Source organism: Lipotes vexillifer, unplaced genomic scaffold (genome assembly GCF_000442215.2).
Source record: "Lipotes vexillifer unplaced genomic scaffold, Lipotes_vexillifer_v1.1 scaffold250, whole genome shotgun sequence".
Lineage (NCBI taxonomy): Eukaryota > Metazoa > Chordata > Mammalia > Artiodactyla > Lipotidae > Lipotes > Lipotes vexillifer.
In genome coordinates this window covers 121,707-140,129 of record NW_006785198.1, presented here as the reverse complement: position 1 = coordinate 140,129, position 18,423 = coordinate 121,707, and the positions used below count along the sequence as shown (strand labels likewise).

The following is an 18,423-nucleotide window of genomic DNA, read 5'->3' as shown; positions in this document are numbered from 1 at the left end:
AATTCTGTATCATGATGTTTTACTTTTATTCCAAAGGAAGGCTCTTAGAATTGAATGATTTTAATCTCCCTCTCTCCCCCAACCTCTGCAAACCTGGATTTGTCCCGGGTCTAATTAGAACTATCCATCTAGAATCACTACAGTTGAAGTCCATCCAACTACAACTTAGGACACATGCTCGTGGTTACTCTGACTGGCCTTCCCACTTTACTACTCCATTTAAGGAGGTTAGTGTTACTTGGCAATTTGTAACAATAAAATATTTTATTTATAGTTATTAAGTCAGTGGCCTCAGAAACGTATCAAAAGTTAGCAATAAGTCATCTGAAAAGAAATGTCAGTCTTGGAATTTCAGGCAAACAGCTTAAACGACCAGTTGGACATTTCAGAGTAAAATACTGTTCTTATTCATGTGGTTTAGGGGAAATGAGGCGATATGGAGTAAAATTAATTTGTCACCATGAGTTGCATATTATTTTGTCGTGATACTCTGAGAAAATAATTCTCAGTGATTCATATTGTTCTAGAAACAAATGCACTGATGTCGCTCACTTGTGAGTTTGAGGATCTTAACAATATGAATTAAGTGACCTTGATTGAATGGCCCCTCTCCATGTCCACCTGCTTCACATACATTCTGAGTGAATGAGTCAGATAGTGAAGAAATGAAGTGACTACCCTACAACGGGCACACCGTCTTTGCGACCTGCAGTTAGGGTCCAGTTGGAGTGGTGAAGTTGCTGTGATGGACTTAACTGGCAACTAAAAGCCTTGTCAATAGAGATGGCTTTTCAGTTAACCTTCAGAGTTTAACAAAATAAACCTTATCTTAAATGTTCTGTGTGAGGAAGGTGGAGATGCTTTTGAACGAGTTAGTCAAAAGGTTCTTTCTTAAAAACTAAACTCTTAGGAAAGTAAAATTCCTGAGGTACCTTTGACTCTTGAAAACCTGGCGGCCCACATCGTCCCTGGGCAAGTGTCAATTTTTTATCATCTAGTTGTGAAAATTCAACAGTGTATATACAGCATCTCAAGGGGTTTTGTGCCCTGTGTTGTGCATTGAAAGCTAACTTCATGAGGGCCGGTTGCAAGGTAACACTTGACTCTTAAAGCAGGAACTTGAGCAATATTCTGCTTGTTTAACCCAACATTCATCAGAGAAATCTGAGTCCTAGAAAGGCAAACTCTTGCAGGGTCATCTAATGACCATGAGTCAATCAGGAGAAATGAAACCACCAGGAGTCATGATTCTCACTCATGCCTTTCACCGCAGCCTAAGAGGTCTGTCTGCTGGAAGATACTTGGGAAAATAGCCACCATGGTGTCTGTGGGAGAGAGAGAGAGTACTGACAATGCTGGAATCACTGCCTTCTCTAGGAAGGGATCCCACTGCCTCCTGCTCTTATGGGCCAGTGAGTCCTCTGGGGCACTATGTTAATGAGGCCAGTGGGCCAAGGGACAGCGTCGTCACTAGCCATGACAGAATGGCCAGAGCAGGAATACAATCCCAGACACATACACTGTTGACACTGGATCATTGGTGCAGGGGTGGGGAGGGAGCTAGGCAGGGGCCTAGGCCTTCTCTCTCTTTTTTTTAAAATAAATTTATTTATTTAATTTATTTATTTTTGGCTGAGTTGGGTGTCCGTTGCTGCGTGTGGGCTTTCTCTAGTTGTGGTGAGTGGGGGTTACTCTTCATTGCGGTGCATGGACTTCTCATTGCAGTGGCTTCTCTTGTTGAGAAGCATGGGATCTGGGTGAGTGAGCTTCAGTACTTGTGGTGCATGGGCTCAGTAGTTGTGGCACGCGGGCTCTAGAGTGCAGGCTCAGTAGCTGTGGCTCATGGGCTTAGTTGTTCTGCAGCATGTGGGATCTTCCTGGACCAGTGCTCGTGTCCCCTGCATTGGCAGGCAGATTCTTAACCACTGTGCCACCAGGGAAGCCCCTGGGTCTTCCCTCCTGATAAGTCTTTTGGTTTGCACCTGTGGCTCACACAGAGGCTCAAAAGAGGTTGGTCAGAAGGAAACCTGATGGAGATAATTGCACTAGTGGGAAACTTAATGGAGATAATTGTTAGGTGTCAGTGTGCCTGCAGAGAGAAAAGGAGGTTATACAAAGATCCCCCAGTTAATTCAGCTGCCCCTCCATACCACAGGAACATGGGACACTCCTGCACTTTGGACAAACCTCGCTCAATGGCCTGACATCTTCCAAGGGAGCGCGTTGCTAGAAATCCACCTCTGAGTCTGGTTGCTACAACAAGAGAATATCCAGTAATGTACTGTGAGACCATACCAAGAAGACAGACACTCTCCTGAAAGTTGGCACATGGGATGGTGGACGTGTCCGGCGTCAGTGTTAGTGTCTTAGTCAGCTTAGGCTGCTATAACAAGACACCATGGATTAGGTGGCTTAAACAGAAATTTATCACTCACAGTCTGGAGGCTGGAAGTCCAAGATCACAGTGCCAACATGTCGCTCTTGGTAGGGCCCTCTTCGTACCATGCAGATGGCTGCCCTTGTGCTATATCCTCACATGGCACAGAGGGAAAGAGAAGCTCTCTGGTCACTTCTTTTCAGGGCACTAATCCCTTCGTGAGGGTTCCAGACTCATGACCTCATCTATCTCCCAAAGGCCCCGAACACCATCACACTGGGAGTTAGGGCTTTAACTTTAAAGTGAATTCTGGGGGGACACAAATATTACATCCATAATAGCCAAGAAATTAAGCTCTCACATCAACTGAGACATGCTACCCTTGGCAACCCTTTCTGAACCTGCCCTTTTCTAAGGTGGTTTAGGGGATGTTCACATCCCTGCCATGCTTCCATCAGATGGCAAGGCAAAGCCTCCCCTAAGGAGATTTCAGGATGTGACCATTCTTATTGTTTCTCAGCTGCTGTGACCTAGAAGATGTGCCTAAAAAGGTCATGTGTTTGGCCTGGGGGTGGCCTGCAGTCTTCCCATCTGGGATGATTGGTGAGTGACAGCTGACTGCTTGAGGTCCATTGCCGGGAAGATCCTTGGAGGTGAAAGACTGAAGGCCTCTGAATCATGAAATGGAAGAGGTAGGTTAAGATAGTAGAGGATCCTGATTCTCAGTCCTCATGAAAATCATAGCAGCTGCTTGTCATATCAGCCTGAGCCTGGCCAGTGGTTCCCTCCTTGCCCTCTACCTCCTTTAATGAGAAGAGGAAAGACAATGAGAATTTCAAAGCAGAAGGAAGATTTGAATCACTTCCAGAGAATAATTCAAGGCAGACTCTTTTCCCCGCCCAACTGCCTTTCCACAAGAATGAAGAACTTGAGCTTGTAGACGATGCTTGCAAAATTCCAGTCCCCTGGGAATTCATTTCTCAGGCTCCAGAGTTGGAGAAGCAAGATGGTGTTCCTTTCCTCCCTTGAAGGACTTCTGAATGAGATGCCTTGGGAAACTGTGTTCCCTTTTGCCTCCCACTGTCACTGGTGCCAGAGTGATGTCATCCTTGGGAGAAAGTGCCTGCTCCTGGGCCAAGCTCAGAGCTGGCTGGTTCCATTCCAGAATCTGGAAGGCCCAAAGAACTTCCCCACTCCCAATCTGGGACAACTGCCCCAGAGGAGTCTGAGCAAAAGCTCATTCTGAAAAATGCTTTTGGACAGCAGGGAATCTGGCCAAGAGACCTTTTAGCTAAGTCCCTTTTTTTGTCAACCTTTTACAATATTCTTTAAATTTAATTTTGGAAGTGAGTTAACTCAACTACAATGACACAAATGGACACTATATCATTGAACCAAAATAAAATATGTTCCAGCTGATCAGCCTTCCACTTTCCAACCTGAGCTACTTTCCCCCACAATTTTATTACAAAAATTTTCAAACATAAAGTCGTAAGAATATTATAGGGAACACCCATACTCCCACCACCTAGATTCTACAATGAACATTTTCCATACTTACTTTATCATACGTCTATCCAACTACTCATCCCTCTAGCCAACTATCAATCCATATTTTGATGCATTTCCAAGTAAGTTGCAAAATCAGTATACTTCTCCCCTGAATACTTCAGTTTGCATACCATTAATTGTTTTATTTTTTTACAGTTCTTTTCATTTTGAGGAAAAAGTTATTGGCTATGTAATACACAAATCTGAATTGTTTGCATATACCTGTGCATATGTGGTGACCAATGCATATACCCATAACACAAACCCTTATCAAGACACAAAACGCTACCATCACTCAGAATGTTCCCTCATGCTCCTTCCCGGTCATTCCCCTCTCCCACCTATCCAGAGGCAAGCACTGTCTGATTTTTTTCTACCATTAGTGCATTTTCCTGTTCTCGTCCTTTATCTAAGTGGAACTGCTGTGGTCTATTTGTGTCCCCCCAAAATTCATACGTTGAAACCTAACCCCCAATGGGTCTTAGGGATATTAGTAATGGTATTAAGAGGTGGGCCCTTTGGGAGGCAATTAGATCATGAGGGCAGAGGCCTCATGAATATTTGTGCCTTTATAAAAGCAGCCCCAGAGACCTCTCTCATCCCTTCCTCCATGTGAGGACACAGTGAAATGACAGCTGTCTCGGAAGCAGGCCCTCACCAGATACCCAATCTGATAGTGCCTTGATCTTAGACTCCCTACCTGCAAAATCATGAGAAATAAATGTTTGTTGTTTATAAGCCACCCAGTTTATGGTATTTTTGTTATAGCAGCCTGTATGGACTAAGACAGAAACCATTCAGAATGAGCTCTTTTATGCAAGGCTTCTTTCACTTAGCATAATGTTTTGAGACTCATCCAAACTGTTGTATATATCAGTACTTCATTTTTCTTTATTCCATTGTATGACTAGACCAGAGTTTGTATATTCACTCTCCTATTGGTGGACACTTAGGCTTCTGGTTTTGGACTATTATGAATAGAGCTATTTGAACAATGTTGTACCAATCTTTGGTGGACATATGCTTTCATTTCCCTTGGGTAAATACTCAGGAATGAAGTTGTTGATCATGGGGTAGATGTATGAGTGTTTATTTTACACTCCCACCAACAATGTAGGAGAGAGCGGTTGCTCTACATCCTGATGAACATTTGCAGTCAGTCTTTCTAATTTTAGCTATCCTGGTGGGTGTGAAGTGATTTAAACTGTTATTTTGGCAAATTTTCCAAATGAACAAAAGACACATATGCATAGGGATCAGGTTGAAGGAAATACTGATTGAAGGAAATCTAGAGATTGGAATATATGATATTAGAAAAGTGCACTTATCCAAACCCAGCTTGAGAGAGTAAGAAATGACTAAAGGGATGTGCAAGAAGCAGCCAAACACATTGCTCGCTTTATAATTCTCTCAATTATATTACAACATTAGAGAAGTAAATATAATGCTTAGGAGACTGCAGACTTCATTGATAGGGAGATGGGAACTCTGTATTTTCCTACAGAGCTGGTCTGGTGTGGACCACGTGTACCCCGATTTGCTTCCTCATGGTCAAAGCCCTTTGAGCACCATCTCTACAAAGCTGGCCCAGCCTGTTAAATGGAATTGGGACTCACCCAGACAACTGGGAAGGACCCCCTGCTCCTCCTTCCCTCTCTCCAGTACCAACCCTGGACCTGAGCGAGGGAATTAACTTTGGGGGGCATCAACGTTGGGCCAGCACCTATCCTAGGCACTGTGCCTTCGCTGTCCTTCAGTCCTCACGGCACCACCCTACCGAGTTAGGTATTGAGAGCCTCCCCTTACAGATGTGAAACCAAGACCCAGAGAGTTATAGTAACCTGTCTGGAGTCACACAGAGCTACAGGAACCAGGATCTGAGTCTATCTGAGTCTAGTGTCCTCTTTCCACTAGACTTTGCTCAGCACCCAGCAAGCAAACTGGAGGAGACTTGATTAAAGCTCAGGTGCTGCCAAGCCCAGGAGCAGACGAGGCTGCATGTCCCTCAGCCAGACTGGCCCCTCCTTTTTCTCTCTTTTCTACTTTCTAGCGTGTTTGTGTGGAAGGTAGGGCTGTGCCGTCTTTCAGAAGATGCAGATGTTGAGGAGACTGAGCCCTCCTCTCTGCAGCTGCGACTGTGTCTCCTCTCCTCTTGGGGCTTGGGTTTTTCTCTTGCAGGAAGGAAGCGGTAGCTTGTCACTCCTGTCCTGCCCTCCCCCACCCCCTCAGTTTCTCAGGGGCTGGGATGGTCGGGAGCCTCACTCAGCCTTCACCAGCGGGAGGTGATCATGTTCATCAGGTGTTTCTCTAGACCGAGTTACCTGTTCCTGAAACGCACTAGCTTGCTCTTCGAATCCTGCGGTTCGGAAGTAATTGACGACATCCATCACGGCCCAGTCTGCAGGATCAGGTGGCCTCCCGTTCTCCATGGAACTGCAAAATAACAATCAAGATGGCTGTCAGGGCAGAACATGCAAGTGTGTGCAGCTAGGCTCTCCACTCAGCCTCCCAAGGGCAGGCCTAGCCCAGCTCACTGCAACCAGAGGCCCAGATCCCAGTGTATCTGCCTCAGGACCAGAATCACTCGTGTGTTTCTTGGGCTCAGAAGATCACTGCTCTCACTGGCTCAGTCACTCCTTTCTCTATGAACCTTTAATATAAAGTATTTCCTCATGTATTGTTTTTTAATCCAGAGATATTGAGAGGGGTCCAGAGCTTCCCTGGTGGCACAGTGGTTGAGAGTCTGCCTGCCAATGCAGGGGACGCGGGTTCGTGCCCCGGTCCGGGAGGATCCCACATGCCGCAGAGCAGCTGGGCCCGTGAGCCATGGCTGCTGAGCCTGCACATCCAGAGCCTGTGCTCTGCAATGGGAGAGGCCACAACAGTGAGAGGCCTGCATACCGCAAAAAAAAAAACAAAAAAACTGTGGTCCAGTGATTTCTGGCAGCCGACAATATGGTATTCATACCCTAGAGCTAAGAATACCAGGGCTCTTACAATGTGGCCCCAACATGTCATCACTTTTCCCATCCCCAACCCCACACATCCAGGGCTAAAGCCATTCCCCAACACACCATGCCCTTTACATGCTGTTCCAGCCACTGAATGCCCCCTCATTTACCTCCGACAAAATCCTACCCTTCCTACCAGTTCAAATGCCACAATCTCTGTGAGGCATTTTCTGGCTGCACCCGGTTAAGTGTTTGTTATAACATCCTCTGAGTTCAAGACCTCCATTCTAACTCCAACTGCAGCACTTTTCCCACTGGATTATACTCTGCTTATTAGACAGTCTCTAGAATTTCTACGGAGATGTGGGCTGAAGAGGTACATTTGGACCTGGACCATTTCTCACTTTATTATCCCTTGTGTCAAGTACGTAGTTAGGAATTCAATCAATGTTCAGACGACTAGATGTTGATCAAGCATTAGTTTGAGAGGGTCTCTGGGTAACCTCCTCAATGTATTTAGAGAGGAGGGGAGGAAAGGTGGAAGAGAGAAAGAGTGGCAAGGACCTGCAGTTACTGTGACTCTTATTTCTGTGTTTCAAGAGTATTTGTCTAGCTTTCTCTATCCCTCGTCCCCAGTGATTCTTCCAGAGTGTACATCCCATCACATTGTTCCCCTGCTTCCAATCCTTCAAAGACTTCTTCCCTTTGCCCTTTGAATAAATTCCAAATAGTTTCGCTTGGCTCAGGAGGTCCTTCAGGACAAAGCCCCCTCCTAGCCCTCCAGCTGGGAATATATTGGTGAGTAAACCAGAAGGGTCATTACTCTTGTGAATACACAGCACTGTTGGGGTAGACACTGATCGGTAATCATACGACTAAACGTTACAGCCACAATGTAGCTGAAGGATAGGCACTCTGTACTATGGCAGTTTGAGGGGCTAGGAGAGGCTTTCTTGTGGACGTTTCTTTTGAGGTAAGGTCTAGAGAGCAGCCAGAAGGTTAACCATATAAAGAAGTCAGCAGAAGATTATTCCAGGCTCTGTAGCAGGACTATACAGCCCAGGGAGCCATGCTGGTGTTGGAGGCCACATCAAGGATTCTGGGTTTTTGTCTATGAGCAAAATAGACAAAATGGGACTTGTTAAATGGTCTGATGTAATGGGTGTGACCTGATCTGACTCACATTTCTAAAAAGAGGGTATTGGAGAGGAGCCAGAGGAGAAGAGGGGACCAAGCAAGAGATCATGGTGACTATGGTGGAAAAGGAGAGAAGCATGTGGATTTCAAAAATATTTAACCAACAGAATCAGCATGACGTAGTGGTGGACTAGACATGAGAACAAAGGAGACTGAAGTGTCCTGGAACTGGATGGTTGGTGGTAACTGCACTTAGACTGCATCCCCAGGTTTGGTTGGACACACTGAATGTGGGGTACCATCTATATCGAAGTCGAGATTTAATGTGGAACATGGGTCTGGAGCTCAAAGCAGACGGGTAGGCTAGAGGTACACAGCGGGGAGCCAGAAGCGTTTAGATGGTGTGTGAAACCTTGGGAGGGGACGAGAGGAGAACTGGGCCTAGAATCAAGCTTGGGAAGGTTCAACATTTAGTGCAAGTTGAAAAGATTCATGTTACTTTTAATGGAAATGAAATTGCCCAGACTTTGGGGATTCCTGAAAGTCTTCAAACATCCAAAAGTCAAGGGTTGATCTGTACCTCTGCCTTGTTCCCAGGATAATGTTTTGCTCATAGTAGGAACTTAAAATATTTGATTAAAGAAACAAACTTCACTCCTAGTTAAAGAAAAGGGAGTCACTAATCAATGGCACATGTGATCAACTACTTATCAACATAGCCCTTAATTTAAAAACATTTAGAGCCAATGCTCGCTAGTTATAAGTATATTCCCTTTTGGGCATAGAGATTGTGAATCTATAAATACTGCCCATGTACATACACGCTCACGTATATGCTCACTCATACACGGCATGTGCCCCCCCCTGCCACCCTCCTACCATTTAACAGTCAATACACATGGGGAAAAACTACTTTTTACTCTAACATTGTTAAACATTAACATGTACTTTCAAATCAAGGCTAAATGTGTTTTTAAAAAATTGTACACATGCTGGGATTTTCCGTCATCTCTTTAACATAAGCAATCATGAGCTGACACAGGGGACTCTCTTTTAGGTACCACTTTCCTTCCCTCTCTTGCTTAAGTTGGGCTTGAAAAATGTTTGGAAAGGATTCATTGTTTTAACAAATCTTTTAAGTTTTCTAGTCAGCTCGCTTCTAGCAGTGAGCACAGCGCCCCATCAGATGCACTTTTAAGTGCCCCAGAAAACATCAATTAGCTGCCTTTCTTCATAAAGAATTGTTATCTAATTATGATAAAAAAAAATATGCTACATTGTAATTTTAGGATGGGAGGCTTTCCTGATTCTTATTCTGCTGGGATATGACATCATCACTTCCTCAGTTCTGAAATATTCTTGAGTACCAGCATTGCAGCAGAGAACAAAGGCTTTGCAAAACCGCTGGCAGCGTACCATGAAGAGTACCAGTAATGAGGAATGTCTCATACTTAGGGTGAGGGGATACACAGAAGAAGCCAGTGTTAGACCACTCACATCCTGAGAGGAGAAACTGTCTGTCTCCATCTCTGCCTCTCTACAGCTCCCAGCACAGGTTGGACTGGTGTGTACAGTTGATACATGACAAAGATCTGCTACATTAATGGAATAACAACCAGAGAGCATTTAGAGTCTACAATGTGCTTTTCACACATAATCTATTATCAGCCTCCCAGCTCCTTGTGAACTGGCTACTATAACCTGTTTTTAGGAAACTAAGGCTCAGAAAGGTTAAGAACTCATCCCAAATCACATAGTGTATAAAGCCAGGATTGGATTCCACATATGCTTGCCTCCAAATCTATGCTTTTTTTCACTCCATACTCATTGATACAACAGATATTTACTAAAAGCCTACTGTCTTCTCAGTACTGTGCTAGAGGCAGGGTTACCAGGATAGGAATGCATATCCTTCAAGGAGCTGGCACTCTGGTGAGGGCAAGCAGCATACTCTAAGTATTAGAATTGAGGGGGTGAACTGGTGCTATTGGGGATGCAGGCACTGGAGGGCCCGGATAATTCTGCCTGACCAGGACACTTGAAGATTTTTAATGCAATTCTGAAAGGCATCAATTGCTTCAAACACACACTAAGTTCCTCCCTGAGAGGGGATGGCTTGCAGAAGCAGAAATATGCAGGCACACATTGTCACTTCTAGGTTATGTTAAAGAATGATGGATGATTTTGCTGGACCCGTCCAGTGGTTTCAGCAACAGTTTAAACAAGAAACCTGGAGATTACCCAAGGCCACATGATGGTGGGTGTTGGGGAGGCCAGAGTGACAAAGCCAGATAAAACTATGAGGACATTTCAGAGGATGGATTTAAGCGTCATCTTTCCCCACTGGGAAAGCCAGTATGTCTCCTCAAGGACTGTTATTTGTGGCCAAACTGAGATGCTTTGTTCCCTTTTAAAGGGACCATTCTCTCCAAATCTTTTCTTATAACTCATACATGTCAAATTCCAGGAGGAATTTAAATGGTGCTGTTTAAAACACCTCCCAGATGGTGGTTCCCACTGTGGCTGCTAATTTTGCACTGATGAAATGAGATGGCAGATATAAACGTTCCATTATCATTTGATACTTATTATTCATTATTGTCTTAGCAAAATATTTCCTAGAATATAAGGTATAAAGATGATAAATTCATGAATATTTTTCCAAGCATGGAGGCTTTAAATATATATATGTATGTTACCTTATTACAAAAAACTAGCAAGAAATGAAGGGCAGAATTTGTCTCCAATCCCATCACTTAATCAAATCAATGTTTCCATTTAACATAGTCACCTTTCAGTCCCTGTGCATATGGTTGGGTACATCATGTATGGATAAAAATTACATAATGTGTGAATAATTCACACTAGGAACTGATTATCCCTTAATTAAACAATCACCTCACTTTTTTTTCTTTTTTGCAGTACGTGGGCCTCTCACTGTTGTGGCCCCTCCCATTGCAGCGCACAGGCCCCGGACGCGCAGGCTCAGCGGCCACGGCCCGTGGGCCCAGCCGCTCCGCGGCATGAATCACTTCACTTTTAAATAGAGCTAAAGAGACACAATCATGAGGACAGAAATGCAATAAATAACAAATTTGGCAGATACATGCAGATCGAGACCTTATGATGAACGTTTTCATGTTGGCACATGATAATTTTAAGTGCTGGTGGCAAAAGTCTCCATTTCCCCTTTATATATTAGTGGAGGCAGATGAAAAATAGTTGAAACCCTTTCTCAGAATTTAGCATGTGTATATTTTATGTTATTTATGATATTATAGATTCTGAGGGTTGATCAGACCAAAAGGAAACTCTGGATAAATACAGCCCATATGTGATTTCAAAATCCCATTATACTTATTAATTGCATTTCTGCTTTAAAGTTCAGAGCAAAAGTTACCTCCTCCTAGTTAATTATGGTGATATATTTATTTATCATGCTACACTTACAAAGCTAATTCTCAATGTTACTTGTGTTTCCACTCAGAAATGCACTCTAACTTTGTACTTCCTTGATCTTTATAACTTATTTTCAAAATTAAATTAACCTGCTCTTTGCCCATATCTTAAATCAGCCTTTGGCTAAAAACAATGTAATTCTGATTGTAATAAATTAACGTTGATCTCTCGGCCTATGACATAGCCGATGAAGAGACCAAATGAGCTTTAGTTTTATCTCCATTTTTTTCTCCCTCTCCCGTCATTCTAACAAGCAGGGATCTGGCTGAAAGACAGCCGGAGAAAGAGAAAGGATGATTCAAAGTTTCTTGACAGGACATTTTTCATTTTCTAATATCCAGCTAAATAAGAGTTGACTGCATTTAGCTGCAGCATACCCAAGCAACGAAAGTATTGAAAAAGCAAATAACTCTTCTGTATATTTCAAATTCTTTAGCTTGGCATTCAGGGATTTAATTCAAACATAACTTTCCAGGCTTCTTTCCAATTCCAAGTTTGTACTGAAATCCAACCAGTCAACATCCTGGAGTTTCCATATACACAGCTTTGGTTATGCTACTCAAAGCCCTGTCTGTTCAACTGCCAAGGATTAGAACCCTACTCATTTTTAAAAGATCCAGGTTAAATGTCTCCTTCCTAATAACCCCAATCAATCTTCCATTCCAATAATGAATTAATTTTAACCTGCCCACAATGAGCCGGGTACTTGATAAGCCTTGGGAACTAATCTAGTGAAAAGGAAAATCTCAAGTCAACTGCATGATGAAGATGGTCATATGTGTTCCCTGCCTTCATTATTTGTAGTGAGGTGGATGGACCTAGAGTCTGTCATACAGAGTGAAGCAAGTCAGAAAGAGAAAAACAAATACCGTATGCTAACACATATATATGGAATTTAAGGAAAAAAAAAAAAAGGTCATGAAGAACCCAGGGGTAAGACGGGAATAAAGACACAGACCTACTAGAGAATGGACTTGAGGATATGGGGAGGGGGAAGGGTAAGCTGGGACAAAGTGAGAGAGTGGCATGGACATATATACACTACCAAACGTAAAATAGCTCGCTAGTGGGAAGCAGCCGCATAGCACAGGGAGATCAGCTCGGTGCTTTGTGACCACCTAGAGGGGTGGGATAGGGAGGGTGGGAAGGAGGGAGACGCAAGAGGGAAGAGATATGGGAACATATGTATATGTATAACTGATTCACTGTGTTATAAAGCAGAAACTAACACACCATTGTAAAGCAATTATACTCCAATAAAGATGTTTAAAAAAATAAAATAAAATGAAAAAAAGAAGCAAGTAAAGAACAGAAGGACTAGCTAGATGGAGGAAGGAGGGCAGTATGAGTCAGGCTGTGCTAGGTGTGTGGAGCCCTGAAACAGCAGCAACACCATGATCAGGTCCCAAGAACAGACGAGCCATCTTCCTGCATCATTTCTTTTCTCTGTAACAGGCATCTTGCCTCAGGCTCATGGCTTTCCTCTGAAATCACATGGCACTCTGTCCTTGGCATATCTCTGCTGCGAATGTCTTCTGAACACCCCACCCCATCTTTCTGAAAACAAATCTGCCTCTTTCCTCACCTGCTCTCAGCTTTCTAGTATAAAGACCTCTGAACTAGTGTAAATAAGGACACTCCTCTCAAGAGGACTCATGAATTTCTGTTTTTCATTTACTATCAGATGCAATTTATGCCCACATTCATAATAAACAAAAACATATACACATTTCATATCCCGATCATTAATACTAAAGACAACTGCATACAGATTTCCGGAAGAACTTTCCTTCCCTGCTCTGATCCATGGCACAATGGTCACTATTCCAAAGAACTTAGTGCGGTTTTAATGCCGAGACAAACTCAGGTTTCCTTCAGCAGGGAAATCAGTAGCACACCAGAATCTATGTAGAAAATAGCAACCCTTCAGAACTTCTAATGTATAGAAGATACGTAATGCATGTTTGTGAATTCTGCTGGCATCAATTGGAACTCCTGTTGTTTTCACACTTAAAATATGATGATATGCTTAGCTGACTCTATAGTTTTACTCATTTTACTCTTTTGAAATGTACACTTCCTTAAGGCAGTTATTTACAATGGACAAAATTGTACAAGTCAAAAAAGTGAACAGACTCAATTCTTAACCCAAGTCGTCATTTAATTTAAGGGAATAACCAAACATAACCAAACTTTTAGCATAAGACCATATGATAAGACTGAATTGTGTCCCCTCCACCCCGAAAATTCATATGTTGAAGCCCTAACCCTCAGTGTGATTCTATCTGGGACTAGGGCTTTTAGGACATAGGGCAATTAAGGTTAAATGAGGTCATAAGGGTGGGGTCCTAATCCAATGGGATTGGTAGCCTTATAAGATCTGCATGCATGCAGTGAGGCAAGTCCATGTGAAGACACAGTGAGAAGGCAACCATCTACAAGCCAGGAAGAGAGATCTCTCCAGGTAATGAATCAGGCAGCATCTTGATCTTGGGCTTCCCAGCCTCCAGAACTCTGAGAAATACGTTTATGATGTTTAAGCCACCCAGTCTATGGCATTTTGCTAGGGCAGTCGAGTAGACTAATACACCATATATCAGAATGAGCAGACAGCCATAAAATACTAAGGAATTAATTTTGGCTTCACTAAGAAAAATTAAAATGCACCAATTAAAAGTATCACTATTGGGCTTCCCTGGTGGCGCAGTGGTTGAGAGTCCGCCTGCCAGTGCAGGGGACATGGGTTCGTGCCCCGGTCTGGGAAGATCCCACATGCTGCGGAGCGGCTGGGCCCGTGAGCCATGGCCGCTGAGCCTGCGCGTCCAGAGCCTGTGCTCCACAACGGGAGAGGCCACAAGAGTGAGAGGCCTGCATACCGCAAAAAAAAAAAAAAAAGTATTATTATTCACTACCATATATTCTCTGTATTCAAGAATCCATACATATGGCACTCTGTCTTATTCCACCAAACATATCTGCAGAAGGGTTATGACATCAGATCCTGATTAGAAAGGTCATTTTTCAGGTTTGAATTAGTGGCTCAGTTTACTCCCCTCCTTTCTTCTCCTTTTCTCTCCCTCTCTCTCTTTTCTTCCTCCTCACTTTCTCTTTTCCTTCCTTCCTTCTTTCCTCCCTCCCTTCCTCCCTGCCTCCCTCCCTCCCTTCTTTTCTTCCTAACAAACTATCTGTTAAGAAGTATTTGGTGTTTAGCCACTTATACTGTCTTGGGAGTTCTATTTTTCCATGCTTTTACTATAGTGGTATCTTACATCATGATCACTCCCTGTTCTAGACTGCTGTTCCCTGGAAAAAACAGCATCCCAGGAACCATCACTCACTGTGTTCAGGTAGAATTGGGCAGTGTGGTTGTGGGGTTTGGGAAAGGTGTATGAAACAGAACACTCAGGAACTACCTAGCAAGCTGGTTACAATCTCCTCGTGGCTTTCAAAGAACATACATCTAAGGACTGCTGATCATTTACTTGACAAGACAAAAGGACAGGAATATGAGTAAATGAACAAAAGCTGAAGCCAGTGATCAGACACACAATTACTTCTAACAGTTTCCTCTTCCTCCTTCCCTAAGGAGCCTGGCAAGACTTTCAGGCAAATAAATAAATATCCTGTGAAGTTATTTATTTAACCCTAGATGTGACCACTTCCCTTAGAGTTAGACCCCTGGCTGATGTGTGGGTTGCTGTATGTGTAAACACTGTTGGATTCTTTTTTATGAGGTAGTAATAGTAGTCATTGTTATTTTTGTTATATAAGAATTCTCTTTGATAATTCTACAAATGAAGTCAGAGTTTTGAAATTCTAGCAATACAAATAATAATTTCTAACTCTACCCTAACATTTTACTTCTATCATTCACCTCCTAATCCTCTAATTCACATGGGCAAAAATGACAACCTCTTTAAGTTAATAATTATCTTAATATTTAATAGTTAACAGCCTTCAGAGAGGGCTATTCCAAAAGTTAGTGTTAATGCATATATGGCCAATTAATTTATGACAAATGAGCCAAGAATATACAATAGGGAAAGGACAGTCTCTTCAATAAATGGTGTTGGAAAAACAAGAGAGCCACGTGTAAGAGAATGAAACTGGACCACTATCTTACACCATACACAAAAATTAACTCAAAGTGGATCAAAGATTTGAATGTAAGACCATAAGACCTGAAACCATAAAACTTGTAGAAGAAAACATAAGTGGTAAGCTCTTTGACATCAGCTTGGCAATGATTGTTTTTTGGACCTGACTCCAAAAGCAAAAGCAACAAAAGCAAAAATAAACAAGTGGGACTGCATCAGACTAAAAATCTTCAGCATAGCAAAGGAAATCATCAACAAAATGAAAAGGCAAGATACTGAATAGGAGAAAATATTTGCAAATCTAAAATATATAAAGAATACATATAACTCAACAGCAAAAAAATAAATAAACAATCTAATTAAAAAATGTGCAGAGGGTTTGAATATACATTTTTTCCAAAGATATGCAGATGGCCAACAAGTATATGAAAAGATGCTCTACACCATTAATCATCAGGGAAATACAAACCAAAACCACAAGGAGATATCACCTCATGCCCTTTAGAATGGCTATTATCAAAACAAACAAGAAATAACAAGTGTTGGCAATGATGTGGAGAAAAGGGAACACTTATGCACTGTTGATAGGAGTGTAAATTGGTGCAGTCAGTATGGAAAACAGTAGGGAGGTTCCTGAAAAAAATTAAAAGTAGAACTACCATACAATCCAGCAATTCCACTTCTGGGTATCTATCTGAAGGAAGAAACCACTAAATCAAAAAGATATATGGACCCCCCCCCCACATTCATTACAGCATTATTTACAATAGCCAAGACATGAAAGCAACCTGAGTGACCATCAGTGGATAAATGGATTAAAAAAATGTGGTATATATACACAATGGAATAGTATTCAGCCATAAAAAGGAAGGAAGTCTTTCCATTTTTGACAACATGAATGGACCTTGAGGGCATTATGCAGGGGAAATAAGTCAGAAAAAGACAAAAATATATAATCTCACTTATATGTGGAATCTAAAAACAAAAAATTAAAAAAAAAACCATTTTAAACCCCAAATCATAAATACAGAGAACAGATTGGGGGTTACCAGAGGTAGGGGTTGGGGGTACACAAAATGGGTGAAAGTGGTGAAAAGGTACAAACTTCCAGTTATAAAATAAAAGTCATGGGGATGTGACATACAGCACAGTGACTATAATTAATAATGCTGCATTGTATATTTGAAAGTTGTTAAAGGTAGTAGATCTTGAAAATTCTCATCACAAGAAAAAAAATTTGTAACTCTATATGGTGATGGATGTTAACTACACTTATCAAGGTGACTGTTTCACAGTCTACAGAAATAATGAATCATTATGTTGTACATCTGAAACTAATATGCTATATGTCAACTGTATCTCATATTTAAAGTTAGTATTTTAATATTAAAATGAATTTAAAACTTTCCAACATTCATTACTAAGAAAAGTATTCATTGACTGATTTTAAAAGAAATGTTATTTCCAAAATTAAAAGAGTCTTTGCTTCATAATAAAACAACAAACTGAACACAAAGGCAGAGGAAGATGGTGAGATACATGTGCAAGAAAAGGCGTGGTTTTAATAAGAAAGAGCTTCTTTTGAAAGTCGCTAAACTTTGTTGCTGTGAACTTTCTCTTGCAGTAGAGCTTCTCCACTGAGGGGTGAGGGGCATGGTGGTGGTGGGGAGATAAACCACTTGTTGTTGAAAAGCTGCTAACTAACTATTAGCATCTATTGTGTGGAAACATTGGTTCCTACTCCATCCTAGGAGAAAAGGGAAGAAGGGAAAAAAGACCAACTGATGAAAAAGGGAGTAAGATTAAGTGAATGGGAAAAAAACATCACATTGTATACTTGTAAGTTGTACAGATATGAACATACATGTGAAACACCTAGAATTTTTTTTTAGAATTTATTGAAAATTCTAACATGGATCTAACATGGCTAAACATAGATCAATGGTAAGAGTGTCATGTACCAAGGTTTTGATTAATCCAAAAATCTGTGTATCTGAAATCCACAAAAAGAGAACACTATGATCCCATTTGTTCAGTAAAGGTTTATGTGTACTTTATATACATATACATATGGATACAGAGAGTATTTGTACAGAAACTGTCTAGAAGGACACATTCCAAACTATTAAGATGGCTCCCTCTTATTTAGTTATTTTTAAATAACTAAATGCCTGTGTCCCCCACCTGAGGTAATCATCCTCAACCTTATATTCATTTAACCTTTCTCCCTGTGTACATGTGCAAGAGCTTGTCTTGGCTATATACCTGTGCAATATGGTAGCCTCTAATCACATGTGGCTGTTGAGCATTAAAACTTTGACTAAGAAACTGCGTTTTTAATTTTCTTTAATTAGTTTAAATTTAAATTTTGAACTGGTATAAATTATGTTTCTGATAAACACAATTTCATTGTTTTGGTGTAACAACATTTCACTTTAACCACTGAATCACCCAGGATACTACTGTTGAATTGAAGTTCTATCAGATGCAAGTCTCCTCTCTAGTTTTACACATAAACACATGGCAATCTAGTTGGTGTCCACACATTGACTCAGGTCAAATGATCTTTTCTATGCACCCATGTAATATTGTAATGTGTTTGATGCAGACAGCGCAAGTTATGAAAATCTTTTCATGTGCTGTACTGGTAATTAATAATCTTACTTATTTTAATTTTAATATAATTAAATATTTTTTAGTTAAAAATAAGTATGTATAAATTTTAAAATTTAAAAAGGAGGCATAGGAGGAGTCAAGATGGCAGAATAGGAGGATGCAGAATTTGTCTCTCCTCACAAGTACATCAAGAGTACATCTGCAAATGGAACGATTCTCACAGAGCACCTGCTGA

General features: G+C 41.6%; 1 protein-coding gene across 3 annotated transcripts in view; it reads right to left on the bottom strand.

Moving 5' to 3' along the window:
• SAMD13 (sterile alpha motif domain containing 13) overlaps positions 1 to 18,423 on the bottom strand; it is a 49,923-nt gene that overhangs the window by 11,305 nt on the left and 20,195 nt on the right. For all 3 annotated transcript variants that reach the window (XM_007457216.1, XM_007457218.1, XM_007457217.1), the window contains exon 3: positions 6,250 to 6,361. In XM_007457216.1, the coding sequence (XP_007457278.1) occupies positions 6,250 to 6,361 (112 nt within the window). The remainder of the gene's footprint in view (positions 1 to 6,249; positions 6,362 to 18,423) is intronic.